The sequence below is a fragment of the Branchiostoma floridae genome, chromosome 1 (genome assembly GCF_000003815.2).
Source record: "Branchiostoma floridae strain S238N-H82 chromosome 1, Bfl_VNyyK, whole genome shotgun sequence".
In the NCBI taxonomy this organism is placed as follows: Eukaryota; Metazoa; Chordata; class Leptocardii; order Amphioxiformes; family Branchiostomatidae; genus Branchiostoma; species Branchiostoma floridae.
In genome coordinates this window covers 28,824,311-28,845,332 of record NC_049979.1, presented here as the reverse complement: position 1 = coordinate 28,845,332, position 21,022 = coordinate 28,824,311, and the positions used below count along the sequence as shown (strand labels likewise).

At 43.3% G+C, this 21,022-nt stretch overlaps 2 protein-coding genes and 1 pseudogene across 2 annotated transcripts in view; 1 reads left to right on the top strand and 2 right to left on the bottom strand.

Moving 5' to 3' along the window:
- The window catches only part of LOC118412866 (phthiocerol synthesis polyketide synthase type I PpsC-like), a 39,724-nt gene extending 37,926 nt beyond the window's left edge, over positions 1–1,798 (bottom strand). Inside the window, exon 1 of the mRNA XM_035815934.1 lies at positions 1,531–1,798. The gene's annotated coding sequence lies outside the window, so the exon portion shown is untranslated. The remainder of the gene's footprint in view (positions 1–1,530) is intronic.
- Positions 1,799–2,345: 547 nt separating this feature from the next.
- Positions 2,346–8,182, top strand: LOC118417999 (patched domain-containing protein 3-like). The gene is made up of 2 exons (XM_035823792.1): positions 2,346–4,013; positions 4,388–8,182. The coding sequence occupies exons 1-2, from the start codon at positions 3,026–3,028 to the stop codon at positions 6,154–6,156; spliced, it is 2,757 nt and encodes a 918-aa protein (XP_035679685.1). The 5' UTR covers positions 2,346–3,025; the 3' UTR covers positions 6,157–8,182.
- Positions 8,183–9,521: 1,339 nt separating this feature from the next.
- On the bottom strand, positions 9,522–19,207 carry LOC118421159 (annotated as a pseudogene).
- Between the last annotated feature and the right edge of the window lie 1,815 nt (positions 19,208–21,022).

Here is a 21,022-nt window from a genome sequence, read left to right as displayed (position 1 = left end):
AACCTCGAATCGTTTACATGTAATGAAGGTTGCTATCACAATGGGAGTCTCTCGTACAACTTTCCGGATGCGATTGTCAAGTCAAACGTTTAGCTAGTAACGTTAGATTGATTTTATGCATTAATACTGGGTAGACGGACATTCACTGAAGTGTTAAAACTCATGATCTTTTAAGCGTCCTCAATTTCAGACGAACAGACTGATAATTAACTCATTAATCAACGACCATTGTTTGCAGAAAAGATATTTGACGTAATGTCTATTGGGGAATTACTGACTGTTTGTTCCCGCACGTGTTGTTATAAAAGAGTGAGACGACCGAAGCGGAGATTTGCATAAATGGACCGGTAACTTTGACTACGCTAACAGTCGTCTGTAGAAAAAGAAAAAAAGGCCGTCTGTACAGGCGGTCGTTGACTTAGGAAAGTCAAACGACTGAATTAGGAACAGTAACCATGCATGTGTGGATTTCTCTTAAATGCTATCCGAGATTTGCCCCAAGCGTATTTCTATTAGAGGGCGATTGCTGAGTGACCTTTGAACGACCAAGATTGGACTTGAGTGCCACTTTTTTTAATGTGATGCACGATGCAAAGGCTTGATTCAAAACACAGCAGAACATACCGAAAACGTCGGAATTCTCGTTCTTTGTATATGTAATGGAATCTGTTAAGCTATCAAATATTTGGTCACTCAGCTGTCGCAGCCTCTGCTGGAAAGGGTGTGAGACAAAGATACGGCACGTCTCATCGAGACACTCTTTGCTCACCCGGCGTGGTTTTCATGATAAAAGACGCGAGTGTAAAGGCATCCTAAAATGCCAATATTAACTCTTCAGACTCATTGAAAAGTGCTGTTTTCATTCCTCACGGTCGGCGGGGCACGGACGTTGTTTACACATTGCTAACAGTGCATGCATCTGTGTCTTCTAGGTCAGACAGTAAGCCTAGATCTAGATTTTTGTACTACAGACCGATGACCAAGTCGATTTCGTAAGAGAGTGACCTTTTTGTAGGCCAAATTGGCCTTGAGGCTGAATTCAGCTAGGGTGTGGCAGCACATATGGGCCCATGCAGTTACAACAACTTCCTTGTCCCGTAAGCAATGTACTGTGATGCTTTCATAATCAAAGACTTCACCTGCTTATTGACTGTGAGTGTCTTTGGGTGCTGTCTACAACTGGCACCACTGTAACTTTCCATAGATGTTTGTTTGTTTGTTTGTTTGTTTGGTTGGTTGTTTGGTCGGTCGGTCGTTTTCTTTTGGGGTCATTGCGTAGCCACGTAGCAAAGGGTGTTTGGCTCAAATTCCAGAGGTCCTGTGTCCGAGTCCCCTGATATGCTCCGAAATGTCTTGGGAAATGGGAATTTCCTCACTTCACACAGATGAACATGCTACTAATTATAAGTATCTAGCTTTGGTTTTGGATGTCCCTTGGATAGGACATTTTGAGAGAGCCACCTAGGAACGTAAAATCCCTTAGTTCGCTAGATGCCATTCAAAGAAGGGCAGTCAAGATAATAAACCTACCTCAAGACTCATTGGACAGTACCCAGATCCAGCCTTTAGAACAGCGGAGAAATGTTGGGGCCCTATCACTTCTACACCGGATGTACCACCGAGACGCACCAACACTACTGAACGACCTACTACCTGAGCCCTACGTACACCGCCGTGAAACACGTCTGTCAACATCCCAACACAGTGCAGCCCTAGAACCTGTCAAGTCAACCTCCTCCTGTCACAAAAGAACCTTTCTTCCTGCTACCGTAAAGCTATGGAACTGCCTCCCACAAGACATTATTGTAGATACTAGAGACTTACAGAACTTCAAACGAAAAGTAAATGCCCACCTCACCGCTACTCGCCAGCGTGCTGTATTGTAATATTGTTATCAAGTTCAGCACAGCTGCTAATGATGGGGTGTGGTCACAGCATAGATAAAAAAAAGAGCCCAACACTCCTTCCCGGTGTGAGTGGATCAGTTAAATCTGTCTGGATTGTACTCTTCGGTACAAACCTGATGCGATACGCCATAAAACGTTTTTCCGGCTAAGCAATGCAAACATATGCACATACATACCACATGTATGTATCCATCTACTGTTATGTTGCTAGTATGTAAAACCCTGAAACATGTTATACACCTTTCTTTCGTATCATGTAAATTATAATGGTGCTTGTAAAGATACAGGACAAGCATCCAATTTCCGGAGACAGAAACAAGACGCCCTGTGAAAGTTCCTATTATATATATATTGTGGTAGAGTAAGACGAAATATCTTTAGAGCATTTCTGTATTTTGCAGTTGTCAGTTTTACGTCTGGATTCAAATATGGATCGATTTCTTTCTTTGGGAAGTCTACTATTTTTCTCTTCTTCTTAAAGCCACGCTTACGGCTTGTGCGCAATAACTATGGTTGGATATAAGCGAAGCAGCTGAAATAGAATTTAGTTCGTATTGACAAAGGAACAGGTAGGTAAGCTTTTTCTGTCGGCACGGCTCAATGGGAATCAACTGAAGAGCTGTTGTTATATTTATTTTAGGGCGTGGCCACATGGGTGTGGCAGCATATTTGCTGTTTTCCTGTCGATCACTGATATTTGGGCATGTGTTTGTACAGCCATTTACCATGACATAACAGGTGTCCGCCAGCACCTTCGCTCGTTTTCGGCACCGTGTGAACGGCAAACAGCTCTGGACAGGAGAGAGCTGCGGGCGACCTAAATGCGGTGAAGCGGTAGAGATTAAGAATGACAAACCACATGGGGCCAACTCGGTTATGCTCTATTTCACATCAATGAGGTACCTCTGAAAGAATAATACTTGATATCCGTCTTTTGTAAGCGGCCCCAGAAGACCAGAAGACACTCATGGCGCATGCGTCCGTTTATCTCCAGGGCAAAGGTCACAGATTTCGACCCAGCACCTGAAAATCCAGAACATGAGGATTTATGTTAATATCTTCCCACTGTCTCACCTGGACATGGTGTGACTATATCAGCAAGCCGTGAGTGGTGAAACATGGCTTACGACTGCATCGCAAGGCGAATAAGTCGTCTGTTTGCCCTGTATGGAGGCTTCCTGGCACGACATCCCCTCCCATTCCTTGTTCTTCCCGTTATGCTAGCAGCTGGTCTTGGAGTGGGAATGTATTTCCTTGAGTCAGAGTCATCTGTGGAAGGATTGTACACACCTGATAATGGACAGGGGAAGGCAGAGCGCGCTGTTGTCCGAGTACACTTCCCTGTCAATGACTCTAATGATTTCCAGGCTTCCAGACTGGTAACATTCGGCAGATCGGCCAGCGTCATTGTGACGAGTAAAGGACACGACATTCTGAGTTTAGCGGTGCTGTCAGAGATCCACTCTGTCTACCGTAACATTACCGGAATATCGTTAGAAATGTCTGGGACAAACTACACATTTGAGGATTTGTGTGCCATGTGGCAATCTCAGTGTGTAGTCGATGGGTACCACCTTCTTAACTTCACATTGGAGAAGGATGAAAACACGACCATTGGTTACCCCTGGACAAATCTACCTGATGGGGCTCGACTCTTCAGCGGAGCCACCCTGGGAGGGGTAACTCTAGGGCCAGGAGCGGACGACGTCAGCACCGCTGCCGCCTTCAAACTGACCTTCTACCTACGCAGCGGAAATTCCGAAGATGATAAATTGAGTGAGGAATGGGAAAAGGCCCTTTTGTCCTACATGGGCAATTTTGAATCGGACATTATCGACGTTTCCCGAACCTCGTCCCAGTCTCTCGAGGAGGAGCTGTCCGCCCTGACGGCCCGCATCATCCCGCGGTTCTCCATCACCTTCACGGTCCTCATCACCTTCTCCATCCTCTCCTGTATGATGCTGGACATGGTCCGCACCAAGCCGTGGCTGGGCATGCTGGGTGTCCTGTCCGCGGGCATGGCGGTGGTGTCATCCATGGGGCTGTGTCTGTACTGTGGGGTCACATTCACCAGCGTGGTGGCCTCCATGCCATTCCTCATCGTAGGTGAGTGAGATTTCGTCTCGCTTTATAACACAACAGGTTAAGGCAAAGTGTTATCTAACAATCTAATTGACTATCCCACTTTGAGGCATTACCCCTCGTAACTGGTCAATATGCATTGCACATTTTATTTATTTGTTTTATATATTTTGCACATGGCAATAATTGACATACGAGCATGACTGGAGATAACCCAGTGTATATCTGACTCTCATCTAACTGCCCTAGTCATACCTGTATCTTCAGCACTGGAAATGCTTGTTTGACATCAGTAGAGGGTCAGTAGTTCCCGAATATGGGGGAAAAACTAATTGTCCAGCTGTTGTAAGCAGGATTTAATTTTTTGTGTATTGTAAACCGTCTACTTGACCATACAGGGATCGGTGTGGACGACATGTTCATCATGCTGGCGGCCTGGAGGAAGACCCATCCCGGAGGCAGCGTGGAGGAGCGGATGGAGGAGACGTACGCGGAGGCTGCGGTCTCCATCACCATAACAACCGTCACGGACGGACTGGCCTTCGGGATCGGCGCCATTACGGTGTTCCCGGCCATCCGCGTTTTCTGCATCTACACCGGGGTAGCTGTGCTTTTTGATTATTTCTTTCAAATAACCTTCTTCGGAGCCTGCATGGTATATGTAGGTCGACGTGAGAAAGGCAACCGCCACGCAGCTACCTGCATGCCGGCGGCTACTCCTCACGAGGTCGAAGATAGGTCGGGTTGCTATCGCCTGTTCTGCACAGGTAACACCATGGCGGGAGTTAACGAGAGGGGGGAATTCTCGGGTAGTGACCATGCTGTCATGACCTTTTTCAAAGATTATTTTGGACATTTTATAACCAAAACATGGGTAAAGGTTGTGGTCATGTTAGTGTTTGCTGGGTACCTGGGTTGTGCCATATGGGGATGCCTGCAGGCAAGAGAGGGCATCCGTCTGAGTAACCTTGCTGCTGATGACTCCTATGTAGTGAGTTACAACACCAAAGATGAGCAGCATTTTACGACCTATGGTGCCAAAATTTCGGTTATCTTCACTGATGAGCTAGAATATTGGAAGGCCACCGTTCAAGGCCAAGTTGAAAATGCTCTAAGCCGGTTTGAGGAGACAGACTTTACTACGGGGAAAAATGAATCAGAATCTTGGCTACGCGATTACCTTGATTTCATTGATCAGTTCTCAGGTATCATTCCAGGTCTGAATGCCTCAAGCAAAGAACCATTCATTACAAATCTCAGGCACCATTTTCTCACAATTCCTCAATTCAAACGGTATGAGCTCGACATCGAGTTCAACGACAACAAAAGCGAAATTCTCGCTTCTCGTTTCCTGGTTCAAACGAAAGAAATTTCAAGTTCTGTCCGTGAAAAGGATTTGGTTATCAAGATGAGAGAACTTGCTGATCAGAGCCCTTTCCAGACCACGGTTTACCACCCTAGCTTTATCTTCTATGATCAGTACATCGCCATCCTTCCCAACACCCTGCAGAACCTGGGTATCGCCACAGCCACCATGTTCGTGGTAGCCCTTGTCCTTGTGCCCCACCCCGTCTGCTCCATCTGGGTGACCCTGTCCATCGCGTCCATCTGCACGGGGGTGGTGGGGTACATGACCTTCTGGGACGTCAATCTAGACGCCATTTCCATGATCAACATCATCATGTGTATCGGCTTTTCTGTCGACTTCTCTGCTCACGTCACTTATGCCTACGTGTCCTGTAAAGAAGACAGTAGCAATGCTCGAGCGGTGTTCGCCCTGTATAGCTTAGGTATGCCCATTCTGCAAGGTGCCCTGTCCACAATATTGGGTGTGGCAGCTTTGTCCACTGCTCCCTCCTACATCTTCCGCACATTTTTTAAAACCATGTTCCTGGTCATTCTGCTGGGCGCATTTCACGGGCTAGTTATCCTTCCCGTAGTGCTGACCTTCGTAGGACAAGGTGTGTGTGGAAACAAGCGCAGGTATTCCATAGACAACAAAATGCCAACTTGCCAGAATGGTTTAAAGGAACAAACTGGCCAACTGGAAATGCAGCGGAAGGGCGGTGAGGTGGAACTCGCGAATTATCAGAGCAGAAGTGGAGATCCTAAACGCCTACCTTCAGAGTGTCAACATACCAACCCTGCATTTGAATTGGACAGCTAATAAAAAACGAACACATACTAACAGCGAGGACATGTAAACCATACCGAACCGAACCGAACCAGAGAAACACTGTTCATATTATTCTAAGTGCGTAATTGTGGAATACATTTGCATTTTACCTTGGGTATTCGCTGCATTTGCCTTATCACTGGTATACATATGATGCACACATGATTTACCAAATTAATCTGAATGATAAAATGCTGACTGGTCTGCACCTGCCATCCTCGGCATGTATTATAGTATTCCCTGTTAAAATTTTCAATAGAAAAACTCTTGCATGCAAATTTGTTTTGTCTTTTGTTTCTTAAGTGGACAGTCACTGAATAAGGCAAGAACTTCTACATACGTGTTCTATCATCAGCTCTATCGGTATTATAGATGTAGATGGAGGAAGAGAGGGAGAGGAGGGAGGGCTGGGCGTTTCTTAAACTTTCCTACTCCAGCTGTCGTGAAGCAGCAGCGACGATATTTGGCCGTCGCCTTTCTCAGAGCGCTCTCTAGCGGTCAACAGAAATATAACAGATCACCTGCTCGAAATGAGACGTCATCAAAATGGCATCCCCACGTCATCAGAATGGTATCTCCCAATAGTACTTTGCGTGTGTGAGGTGCAGCAGTATCGCATGAATGGGATTGGGCTACGGATCTCCGCTAAATCCAGATATATGTTACCAACGTTACTATGACAGATTTTCAACCACTACAGCACTGTCTGATATAGATATGAATTCGAAAACTTATAAAACGAAATATTTGCCCTTATTATAAAGTAACTTTCCTCATGCAGCCATCCGAACGCACATGTAACGTTATGTTTCTTTCAGCTACTTGTCTGAAAGGGCGTATATAATACCACTGTATGGCTCTGATACTGAGTTGTATGTTGCTCCCCGACTGGCAGTATCCAGGGACATTGACATTTTTTACCAGATCGGCCTATCCGGCATGCAACGAAAAAGGTGTGTGTGTGTATCTGATACCATGGCAATATTGAGCGATCAGACAGACATTGATTTCAACAGTATGACGCACGTGGAAAATACGTGCGACGAATATATCATATGATCAAATAAAGAGTCAAAATGAAACCTTGATCAGATTTTATTCCATTATCAGTTTTATATGCCGACGCGTATTATGTTGAAGGATGGGGATTAAGTATTACAATTGAGTTTTATAGATGTCACTATTACTATTACCTAAATAATCAGGTTGTAAACTGTAACATACATTTTGTTTCGTCTGTAACTATCAGGTTAATTACTCTCCCTTTAAACCCGTCTTTGTACAGAAAGTAATAAAAAAAAACTAAATAAGATAAGAATTCGAAACTTTGGTGTTCATACGGAAAGCCCTACTCGCATTTTTTCATGAAATAATTCTTCACCCGAGCCCTATCAAAAAATGCGTAGTATGCAGGAGTTGGTGATTACCTCAAATGTTCAGCCATTACCAGGGGTTTGTTTGTATGAACCGGTAAAATTCCTCGTGGCATAACCCACCCGCTTCAGTACAAACTGTATTTGATCCACTCAAACAGAGAAGGACCCATGCTCTTTAAATGTTCTTGAGGCATGACTCTCATCAAACAAGGGAATGTCCGTAACCGCACTGCGATACTCATTTATACCTCAGCGAAGTGAGGATATTTTGGTTACACACTAAATGATACATTAAAGTTGTTTTGAGGTAGCATCCAAAGTCTTGACATGTCTAATTTCACTTCACTCGCTATAGCAGCCATGCCCGTGGTGATCCACAACATGCTAGTTGTGTTTTACATCTCTATCTAAATGTGATGTTACATATTATGCTAGCTTAGAATAAATCACAAACTAGTAAACCTATTACAGCGACACAAATTATCTTTCAACATTTAAGTTGGCAAGATTAACATTAAAACTAGAGTTCGGGGACCTCATACCTCCATGAAATATTTATTGCTTTTTTGTGGATGGTATGTATGTTTATAGTCGGTTGTATTTGAGAGTAATGGTTATAAATGTTATGGGAAAGTAGTGGTGTATTTATCTAATGACACAGAGGATGTCCATCTGATTAGTAATTATTAAAATGTGACACTAATGTGCGTTTAAGAGGTCGACGGCATATGGTAGCGTGGTGTTCCTTAAGCTTGATGTTTGGCATTTAAACTGTCTAAGGTTGTCAGCATTATTGAGGTTCGACTATGTGCCTCAGAGCGGTGTGGTGGGAGGAAGTTGGGAAACTCAGAAAGAAGAAGGGATGTGGCCAACTTTAGTCAGATGGTGATTTGATTTTCTACCAATATGTCATAACATCAGCTGTTCACACGGTACAAAAATGAGATGCACACTTTCCTCTGATAGCCCTACATCAACTGTAAGATGAATACTTGGCGCCAACCCCGTCTGCTAAAAAACAAGTACCATTGGCTACGAAAGAGACAACTAACAACTGTCCCTTATCGTAACGAAATCAGAACATCTGTATCGCCCATAAAACTTCTGACACCCAACCCATCTAAGATGAGAGGACCTAATGGCATTTTAATCACCATGTCACTCAAATCAGCAGTACAGTATGTGAGACATCCATACCTGTTAAGCATTACCGTTAAATGTACCTCAACTTCTTACAATTATACTTACGCTTCACATCTCCATGATATCCTAAGCAGACATAAATAAAACTAATTATCATATTCAAAAAACTCGGGGTTCCCCAAACAGCTGTCATACAAATCACCTCACTATCTGCTTGGAGCTAAACCCATTAACAAACACTTAAAGCACGATGCCTGTTCCAATATATCGCAGATATATGGGGGATTTCTGATATTATTACATCGATTATAACGACGGATACGGCGCCCCAAATCACATCGATTCGAGTTCATCACAGCCCACCAACACAACAAGTATGAAACCAATCCATCCAGCCGTTCTTGAGTAATCTTGTACACAGACAGAGACACATAACAGAAAATATAACCTCCATGGCATTTCATGGAGGTAACTACTGTGCCAACTGTTACAAATATTTCAAACAGTCCTAAGCAGACATAAATAAAACTACTGGGGGTTCCCCAAACAGCTGTCACCTCACCATCTGCTTGCAGCTAAGCCCATTAACAAACACATACAGCACGATGCCTGTACCAATATATCTCAAATATAGGGGTGATTTCTGATATTATTACATCGATAATAAGGACAGATACGGCACCCAAGATCTCATCGATTCGAGCTTTCATCACACCCCACCAACACAACAAGTATGAAACCAATCCATCCAGCCGTTCTTGAGTAATCATCTACACAGACAGAGACACATAACAGAAAATATAACCTCCATTCCATGACATTTCATGGAGATAATTACGACAAGTGATTATACAAGAGTGTCCTAAGAGTATCTGACAAAAAATGTTTTCCGCTCTGTCACTGTTTTGGCATTTTGTATTCCCAGTTGATCTAGAGAACATTATAGGCCAAAATCGCCAGGAGAGCCATGGTCGCTGGTACAAGAAGTGCCTTTGCCTGGACCAGAACTCCCAGTAGACGGTTGACTGTGGAGATAAATAAGAAAATCTTAGAATGGTGGTACAAAATACAGGATCATCATATGGTCAGACTCAAAGTCACTGTGGAACCATTGCCATAACGGATGGTCACCTGGGAGGAATTACCGAAAACTTGTGTAATTTGCAAGAAAACAGATGATTGCACAAGCTCCACGCTCTGTTAAGTTGTGCTTGTACTTATGCTCCACTATGTGATGTTGAACATACCAGTGCCTGTGGCATTTCAGTTTTACACACACGGATAAACTGTACCTGTTGGACATTTCAACCAAAATCTCAGGAGAATAAGGAAGAAGTAAGAGAATCCCTGCCTACCTAACGTTACCCCATGTTTTTCAGGACCGCAATCGGAAACTCATTTTCCCCTAAGCTTTACCGGTTTAGTCTGCTTCTGTATCTTACCTGTAGGTTTGCTGCGTGGCGGTTTCCACACCGCCCTGGGAAGTTTCCCACTGTGTTTCCTCTGCCTGCTGAGAAAACCCTCCCAGTCTGGCGGCTGCAGAGACAGCAGAATCTGCACGTGATTCCAGAACCTACGGATGGAGATTGAAACGTCATCGGTTAATCTCAAACAGACATCGGGTAAATCGAATGTAATCATAGAAACATAATTAGCGTGACTGGTAACAATTTGAGTATAAATTTTAAACTTACTTGAAATGAAAGGTGTCCGGGTCACGCGACAGGCGGTTCTGGAATCCCAGGTAGAGGTCGTCCCAAAACAGCCCGTGCAGAACAGTCTGTCTGTGGACCCCGATCCTGTTCTTGATCTGGACAATAAAAATCGACGCGATCTGAACACAAGTGCATACTGTGCAGTTGAAAATACACATACACACGCACGCACAAAGTAAAGAAGTCAAGTCTCATTACTTAAGACAAACCATAGAAGGAAGGTTGTTTGTGTTGATAGTATTCGGAAACTTAATGGCGTCGATACAACGGTAAGAACTTCCCACCCCATATAAATTTCAAAAGGCTTTCCAGTCTTCATCGAGTATCTCACTATCTTACCTACTGACGTCACACTTGGATACAGTCAGAGCATGGTTCACTGATACCCGGTGAAGACTTGGTGGAAAATAAACATGGTAAAGGAACTCTGGTGATTGATCTTCAATATAAGAAGACCGCAAGAAAAGACAGTTTTCTGAATAGTGATGTTACCTCCAAGTACGCATGTTTCCTGGTAGGTCGCTGACTAGGGAAGGACAAGTCCATGAAGTCCACAAGAAAGTCGTACCCTCCCTCCACGGGTTGAAAGTAGTCATTAGTCTCTATCATCTGCAATGTTGATCAAGGCTCAGTTATACAAGAGAGGGGGTAATTTTCATGGACCATCGAAAGGGTTTTTGCTGTGGCTGATCGGTCGGCGTCAGTGACTTCTGTATGCAGTCATCTTTTGAAATAGAATGTGTGGATGCTGGCCAAATACTGGTGCCATGATTCTTACTTAATCTTCGGTCTGTGTATAAGTCAGTGTATTCATGATGAAATATAACGTTCACTTGGTACTTGGCAATAAGTTGCTTAACTTGCTGACGCATTATTGAGCATGGATGGGGAAAATAACAGGTCGAATTCGAAAACATCTTCCCATTCTACTGGCCATGGAATAAACATAACTTTGAGGGTAGTGGAACCACTATGTAGACATATCTATAAAATGTAGCTGTTAACTCAACTTACAAATAACAAATAAACATTTACCCGAAGGACCAGGTCATAGTTCTTGAACCCTATCCACTCATAGTAGAACGGAATCCAATCTGGGTAGGCAAAAATCTCGTTGTCTATACTCTCGTCGATCTTGTCAATGTAGAAGTCGAAGTCCCAGGTGTCCTTGTACAACTTGGTCTCGGGTGGAGGATCGACTATGGCGAGCCTGAGAGCAGTAAGTATGAAGGGTTCAATGCACAGCATGTCACTTAATTCTAAAGCAGATACATACAAAGTATCCTTACTGTATATATCTTTAAGTTGGTAAGTAAGTTGGTTTTGATGATTTGCTTGTTTATTTGTTTCCTTATGTATTTGTTTGAGGGCGGCAAGGCAGTCCAGGGATAGAAGCGTTTGTATGTATTCTTGTGTAATATCTGTGCTTTTTGCATGTCTGGCTTTAAGCTTTACGTGGTTGAATGTTGAGAGAGGTTCTGATCCACATACAGATCAAGGAATGTTAAAAGATTCGTAAACGTCTCGATTTTCGTCACGGATTCCCTGTCCAGTAACAACTCAGAAAACCAATATCCCCGATGGAGGTTGCTAACACCTTGATTTGACAATGAGAAAAATGTTGTTCAAAGAACGTTTTCTTCAGATGACGTTCTGACCCGATGAAGCCATTCGAATAAAGCTCATACCTGCGGTCAGCGGGGTCACCCAGGGCCAGCGCCAGGTCCAGTGTGGACCCAGGCTTGGGTGTCCACGTCATCACGGAGTCCAGGTGCCTGTTGATGAAGGCCGCTAGTTTATCTGGTTTGTTCTTAGGGTTATTGTTCAGGATGTACCTGATAAAGAAAAACAATATTCCTGATACATGTTGTATATCAATTAAAGTCGTTTTCCTATATATTCAGTTGTTTTCGATTTTGAAGTACACCATTTTCCTATGCAAAGATGAATCCTTGTTTTAGAAACTACGACCCGAGCGGAGTTCTAGGACGCGGGTTCAAATCAACGTGGGAGAATGAAGTACACGTGTTATAAGTGTTTTGATTTTGATTTTGCACGCATTGCCGCGCTTAGTTTTCCCACAGACAAACTGTGCGAAGAACCGGAATATTGAAAATGGTTTTAAAAAGCCATCATGTTGGAGCCTTTTCAACGAGATAAGTTAAGGTCAGAAATGCTCTGGCCAACAGTTGCCTCGGTGGTGAATTAATCAAAAGGTACATATCAAACACCATAAATATTTCAAAACTTCAACCATTCAGATGTAACGTTGGAGACAGAGGAAATGGTTTCTAAGTTTAAATGCCGCTTTGTTGTTTTCTATTGTTGTTTTGTATCGTTTCGTTTCTGTTTTCTGTTTTAGATAATCTCCACTTACTTGTCCGAACGGACAGTAGACTTTGGGGTTGACCTCACGAACTACTTCTTTCTTGTGGAACAGCAGGTTCTTTCTGTCATTCGCCATGAACCTTTCTTTCCATTCCTCTGAAGTGAAAAGATGAGAGAGACAATTGCCTTACACATGTTAAAGTCACATTTCCCAACGTAACCAATTGATCGGTGATCATTGTTTTACATCACTTTAGTAGATACATGATATTGTTATAAAATGGGCCAAACTACTGCAACCATATAATCCATGCGTTTATGTGCTATGTAGCACTATGTTACATACGTAACATTATTGTTGCTATACCATGTGAATATGGCACATGATATAGTAAACATATTGGATAATTTAGCTATCATCTGATTCGTCGTGGTGCGGTGGGTTGGGGAGGGGGGGAACACAATCGCAATGACAGCTGTTCTCACCTGTGTACCTTCCGCCTGAGAACGTCACGGGAAATCCAGAGTTTCCTCCTGAAAAGTCGCTCATCATGATGTCCACGTTCTTGGGCAGACGTCCGCCGTTAGGTGACACACAGACTCCACGGTGTTCAGGATCAGGTGACCTGGCGATGGGGAAGGTAGCATCATGTCTTTTTCTTCTTTAATTTGTTACAACGTTCAACGACGGGTGGTCAAATAGTGCAAGCACGCACACAGAACATCATTCCTTGAAGTCTCTTTTTCTCTTTTCTGCCTTACACGTATAGTGAAATCGGCTAATAATCACAAGCATGTCAGATGAGTAGATAGAGACAAATGCACAACAACAGAAGCAGAGCCAAAGTTTGTCTAGAAGAAGGATATTTAAAGACGCATTACACCACGCATGAGGCACTCCCTGGAAGATGGAAACTAGTGATGAACCATGGAAATGTTGATTACTGCTATTGTTTGCCTTGGTGTGCATCGACTATTGTTAAGTATGTTCTGTTGACTAAAACTAACTTAATTCAGCCAGTTTTACAGCAAGGTATAACAGGATGCAACATTGTTTTAGTATGTCCATGTATGTATGTATATGTATATGTATATGTATATGTATATGCATATGCATATGCATATGCATTTGTATATGTATATGTATATGCATATGCATATGTATATGTATATGTCTGAATAAACCAATTGAAACCAATTTTGCTGTCTAGCATGTGAAAAAGGGTCGGATATAAAACAAAAGAGCAGGCAAGCTTATGACCTACCCTTGTAGTCTATCAAGATGCAGGTGTCAAACTCGGGGTGAACACCGTCCATCAGGATCATGAAACGTGTGTCTGCGTTGATCTGTGAAATTCGTTGGACATTTTGTAAGGTAACGTTATGGTTCTTATAACCCGCCGTTCACCACTCTGTTCCGATGTGAATATCTCACTACCTTACTTCTGTAACCCCTGTCTGCCATGGTTTGCCACTTCTGCTTTGATACAGATCAAGCGTGCCTAACAATTCATTTGACATTGACAAATCTATGATTCAATTACGTCAATACCACCGAGTGGTTTTACTTTCATTCCTACAACACAAGCAGTATCAAGCTTAAGTATTTTTCCTACATGCGATTTAGGATTTGACCAGGTTGTTGTCTCGGTTTACTTTACTCCTTGCTTAGGACACATTTCCAAACCGGGGCCCGGTGGGCAGCTCTCGGGAACAAAAGTAATAATATAACAGACAGAAAATTACACAAAACGTAAAAAGAGAAGAGTCATGGGCATAATTTGCGTATATTTCTAGGTATACAATTTTATTTTTCGTCTCCTAAATCAGCTCGACCGGGCCCTGGTTTGGAAATGTGACCTACGCAAAACTGCACCACGAATTATTAAAACCTGTTCGTTTCTGCATTGTGCATTCTCTTTTTCGGACTGTCAACCGAGCCCTAACAATCAGATATAGAGTTGCGAATATATAGGAAATGAGCACCTACCTCTTGCCACACCCCAAATTTGCAGATGTTGATGCAGTTCAGTTTGACCCCGCTCTGCTTCAGCCTACAGAACACAGGCACGGACGTGCCCCCCACGTAGATGGGGATGTTTGGGTTCTTCTTCGACAGCAGTTCCAGCGTTGGGTAGCTGATAGGGTACATAAAGTTATGTAGAAATGCTTACTTTCTGTACTTATGGTTGTAATGTTAACGACGAATAGCTCGGTTGTTTCTAAGCCGCATGAAATGTGCGTACATTAAATGAAAAGACATGGTTGTCATAAAATGGGGGTAATAGTAATAGGATAAAACAGAGTACTAAGCAACTAGTGGAAGTTCCTTCACCAAACCTTTAGCGAGAGGAAAGCCTTACATCATCATCAGGGTCTCCCATAACTCCATGGAATGCATGTTGAAGAGAATAGTAGACCACCATGAGTGTTAGAAAAGACATCAACAATGACACTAATTTCGTAAAAGAAAGTTATGCCTGTTTCATAATCTCAAATGGATATAGCTATGAAAACAAATAGCCCGTTTGTGCATCATCGTATTTTACAAATATTTCTTGTGGCAAATGCACCTTTGTACTAACATCTATCAGTAGACAAAAACCCTGTTAGCCCGTTGTGCATTTTCTTTTGCGTATCATTGGCCAGTCTTGTTCGGCCTAAACAATTTGAAGAATGCAACAATTAATATTTTGTTTTTGTTCATGTGCCGAATGACAGCCTGTGCTGGAAGACGGAAAGACTGTTAAATGTACTTCTTGCCAACCTGAGATGATCCGAGTGCTCGTGGCTTATGTAAATTAGGTCGGCACGTGACAACCTTTCCAGCCAATCAGCGGGCGGCTCGTGTTGCAGCCACCACCCTCTAGCGAAGGCGGGTCCGGTCAGCCATGGGTCGAAGAACATGGTCTTGTCTCCCAGCTTCACCTCCATGCACGCATGCGCAAAGAAGGTCACCTACGAAGAAATCAGAGATAATCTGCCATCAGCCATGAAGCACACAGGTCCCTTTAGCCACTTAAAAAAACATATCAATCTTATTTCAGTCACTTAGCCCAAATCACAGTACAGTAATAGAAATAAAAGCAATAGAATACAAAAACATATACAGTAAAAAATTGAGTAGGACTAACCAGGGTGTTTAGAGGTAAGGCTGATATTTAAACAACAAAATCTCACAAAGTTAGAAATATATGCAGCCACAAAGGAAGACGTAAGCACTTTGAGCGTGTAAGCTAATAAGTGCATAATCGTTGCCATCATCTGACATTAGAATTAAATTGTATTGCATTGTAGCTGAAATAAAGATCTCATTTCTTTTTGAAACGCGTACGAATGCATCTATCGAACAATGAAACACAACGGAACTTCCTGTATCAACTCATGAGGGCTGAGATTGCATGCACTCTCGAGTCTGCCAATGATCTACTGATATGTGAGTAATATATAAGTTGGATCCTACCTGCACCTCCCCGGGTTCAATCCTCTGCGGGGGCCGGGGGTCTCTCTCCCACGGTTCAGGAGGGTTGAGCTCCACCAGAGTCAACCTGCCCTCATCGTCCACCTCAGGAACTGAGTCCAGAAAGATGATAGTTTTCTTACATATGTTATTTGATTCTTAAATTAGTTTTGAGTTGAAATTCGCTTTCTCAAAGTATCTGTGCCTCTTCAGGATGACCAGTGTCACGATGGCTTGGCTACATGATAGATATCCGCAAAGTCAACTCGCTATAAACTATCCCATGTTTCTGCGTTGTATATGTATCTTTCCTGAAAATAACGCACAATATCCAACAGCACTTACATAGCAGTTCCTGTGTGAAACTGTCAGGTGGGTTGACATACTTCATGGTAGATGTATCCAGCTTCCAGTTGTGTTTGGTACATCGTACGACGCTGTGGAAAATGGGGATGTTATCAGCAAATTCATCGTTCAGTTCAGTAAATCCACATGCATACGTCATCCGGTTTTGTCGTATGCTAGATTGCCCAGATTATTACAACATGGTAACATCATCTTGTTTCTACTAACCATTCTGGACCTTTAAAATACTCTACTAACCATAGTTTAAGTTTCAGTCTAGGGTGGCTTTATGTTACTCATCGCATTTTCTTACTTGCAGGCGGCATCCTCGATGTCTTTCACGAAGAGTCCGCGCTGATGTCTGCAGACGTTGCGGCAGGCCTTGTATGGATCCTCCGGAGTTGTAGGATCTTGTAGGATACAGTTCTATTAACATTGCATATTGCATGATAGTCCATTTCAAGAAATTTAAGATTGTAACTCTACTCGTCCTATATTTGTGAATTCACTACTCCGTGAACTCTGAATCGGCCGATCTCTAAAAATCGCGGAGTGGCAGTATTGCTGCCTAGAGGTCATAAGAGCTCGCATAGTCGTAGGTAAAACTATGTTTTCCTGGTGTGTGGCATCGGTTTTAAGAGACTTTAAATCGTACACAAGGTGGTTCGGCCATGTAGTAAGAAGACCACCAAACACCACAAAGCATACTATCAACATTTCCAAATGCCAAGGCCACGGGGTACACCCCCGAAGCGCTGGAGGGATCAAAATGCAAAGGATATTGCCAATTGGACAGAGTATCAAGTTCGTGGAGGAAAGTGCAATGGACCGTGCAACCTGGAGACTTCTAACGGAGAGGAGCAAGGTGCCAGTCCCTGGCCTAGGCGCTTAGAACTTCGGTCGCACACAAACATACCTTGTAGATAATGAAGTTTCCGACATTTTTGTGAATCAGATTGACGCCTGTCCTCAGGGCTGCTGTCTCTTGTGCAGACAGCTGCAGAACTTTCACGCTTCGCTGCTCCCCATCTCAGGGAAACCAACGTATCACTGCTGGGTTTAAATCCTAGTCTACTGTCATTATCTGTTGTGGCGTCTGGAAAAACCAACAGTTGTCTGTGCCACCTCCTTGATTGTATAAAAACTGGAAGGACAAATATATTTAGATTTGTTCATTTACCCGGTGACACAAAACCCTGTTAGATGGACAGGGCAACATATCATTATATCGTAAAACATGTCTGTTCTTCTATCCCCCCAATAACGTTAACTGAAAAGCGAGGAGAAGTTATTTTTTCTGATGGTAGCCTGTTCTATTTCGTATCTGTTAACTGTATCTGTTTTGCTGTGGACTGTACTTAGCTCAGTGTGCCCCACAAATGAGCAATACATGTATGAGCAATACAATTCATTTACTCATTATTCTGTTGTCAAAATGTTTTAGCTGTAGAATGAATGCGTTGTCGGTCACATATTTCAAGGAAATGTAGTACACACTGTACAAAATTGCAAAATGCTGATGAGGGGTAATTTGTTCGTCATCAATCATAGTTATTCCTCGAACTTTAAACTTCAAGCTGGAACTCCGGTACACAGCCGGTCAGGAATCTTCTTCTAGTTCCAACTATTCCAACCTGTTCAAGCATGGCTGACACAATCGTTTGTCTTCAAATGGCAGTTTTTTATACTAGACTCGTAGTGTAACTACTGGTACGCACCTTTCAGTGTTGTTGCTCTCCTTACAAGGTTCAACTTTTTATCTTCAGTTGATCTTTAGAATCAGTGAGAAGTCACTACAGCTACACAATTGGCTACACAGTCGGCTGACCTATATTCAAATGCCAGAAACAACCAGTTGGACAAGTTTTTATTTATCATGTCGTCGCTGGTGATGAAGGCCCCTGTTACTCTCCAAGCAGAGGTTAGGCTCCGGCTGTTTTTTTAGCGTTTTTTTAGTCGTTTTTATCGGGCTTTCTATTTTGTCATTTTTGTTGAAGTACGCCAGCCAAACACAGTTAGGTTTTGACACAGCAAGATAGAATACAAAATAGAAAGCCCGATAACGACTAAACAAACGTTTGAAAAACAGCCGGAGCCTAACCTCTGCTTGGAGAGTAGGCCCCTGTCACACATGCAAGACATTCCTACAAGCTTGCCCCAACGTCGACCCACCATCAAGTGAGTGGTGTTTTGGGAGTAGTCGGCCCAGCCAATCATCGATCTTACGATCATGTCACAGCCATGGCACGACTACTACATGCCAGTACATTGTACAACTCATAACCAAGCCCCTGAATGCTTTCTGGACAACTCCTACTTCCCAGCCGTAGACAAGACGGCTCCCATCTATCTGTTTTCTAACCGATAGCCAAGTCTCTGACGAATTGAAATCGTCTCTTACCTCCATGCTTTATAAACATTACCAAGAAACACAACTGGAGTTGAAATCAGCTTCAAAATTTATTTACGGTTACGTGCATGCAGGTAAACAAAATTGTGAGCTAATTAACCGGACGAACTACAACGTTCCAGCCGGTAACATGATTGATGATGAACAAATAATTGTTATAACCTTTGGGATCGCAATCCTTGAGACAACAGCGGGTTGACAGGGTGGCCCTGGCGGACCGGAATGGAGACATGTCCGCCAGCCAGTGGCACCCTGAGCTTGACATCGCGCAGCACCGGATACAATAGCATAAGATGTGCAATTTTTTTCTCTCAATAGGGAATGCAACGTAAAGCAATCAATTGTATATCCCATTGATGTTATACTCTAATGGTTAGAGCCAATCTTGGCTGTATAAGGGGATTGGTCTGGCAGGGGAATGACCGAGAGAAAACGTCCACACAAGGGGCAAGCATCCTAATGAGTTTTACAAGATAACCTAATTCATAGTGAAAAGTTTAAACTTTGTTCCAACACAAGGGAAGAAACTCACCATAAATTTTCGGCCGAACACTCCGACCTTCATCAGATGAATGATTCGCTGCTAATCCGGAAGTCGTCGGATGACGTCAGGTAGCAGCGAATCATAAATGGCGGGAAGGCGAAACCTGCCACCGTCACGGTTCAATGAGGGTTGATGTGCCCTGATGTAGATAGCCTCCTTCACGCCCCTCACGAACCAGTCCTGTTCGGAGTCCAAGATGCGAACTTGGTCCAGAGATACGGAGTGGCCCGGAGATTCGACGTGTATATCGACGTGTATAGCTGCTGCTAGTAGTGTTGCCATATATTCAAAATTTGTCTGAAGCCTTACGTAGAACCTTCAACTCACACGGCATTAAGACCTGCTTTAGGCCGACTAGGACACTTAGGCAGCTTTTGGTGGCGCCTAAGGATAAGACGCCCAAAGAACACAAGTGCGGCGTGGTTTACCATATTCGTTGTACGGGACAGAACCCCAGAGGTCCGTGCACCGAGTCCTACATCGGGGAAACGGCACGATCATTAAGAACCCGTTTCATGGAACATAAACGTCGCAGTTCAACATCTTCAGAAGTGTCTCAGCATATACACGTCGAATCTCCGGGCCACTCCGTATCTCTGGACCAAGTTCGCATCTTGGACTCCGAACAGGACTGGTTCGTGAGGGGCGTCAAGGAGGCTATCTACATCAGGGCACATCAACCCTCATTGAACCGTGACGGTGGCAGGTTTCGCCTTCCCGCCATTTATGATTCGCTGCTACCTGACGTCATCCGACGACTTCCGGATTAGCAGCGAATCATTCATCTGATGAAGGTCGGAGTGTTCGGCCGAAAATTTATGGTGAGTTTCTTCCCTTGTGTTGGAACAAAGTTTAAACTTTTCACTATGGAATTTACCAACACAGATGAGCTTTCATTCGGAAACCTAATTCATAGTCCATTTATACGAATTTTACGAAATTCGTTCAAACTAGTTCTTGAAGTCTGAAGAATTGGGTCTTTAATGGTGCCTACTCACGACTGAGGCCTAGTCCCTGGTGTACTTCTTATTCATGGGGAAAAACTCCGCTGGTCTGACCGGTCTACACTTTAAGTAGAAAATTCTAAGCAGTCAATACAATTCTAACTAAACAACACCACAGACGCCTGCTAGTTTAGCATCTTACACAATACCAACTCGGTCAAAACATGTCTGACTTCGTTGGATCTTAGTTGACCCCAATGTTCGTCGTTAATCCTACTTTTTCTGTAACGTTAATTGCATTAGTCGCCTACCTTCAGCTCACGGGGCCAGTGTTGCTCTCCTGTAAAAGTTCGATCCTTTATATTTAAGTTGTCTGTTGAGCTTCATGCAGAGGGATGGAGATCTTTGAATAGCTACAAAGTATCGAGTCCGTTTGCATTACGTAATTGTCCCTGAGTCAAAATCCACCAAAGAAGGAGTTCGACCAGTTCACTGCGTTGTCAACATAATCACCGATAATCACGTGCTGGGTCGTTGTAAGTGGTTGGTCGAGAGCCCGTATAATCAGCCTGCCAAGTGACCTAATAACCCT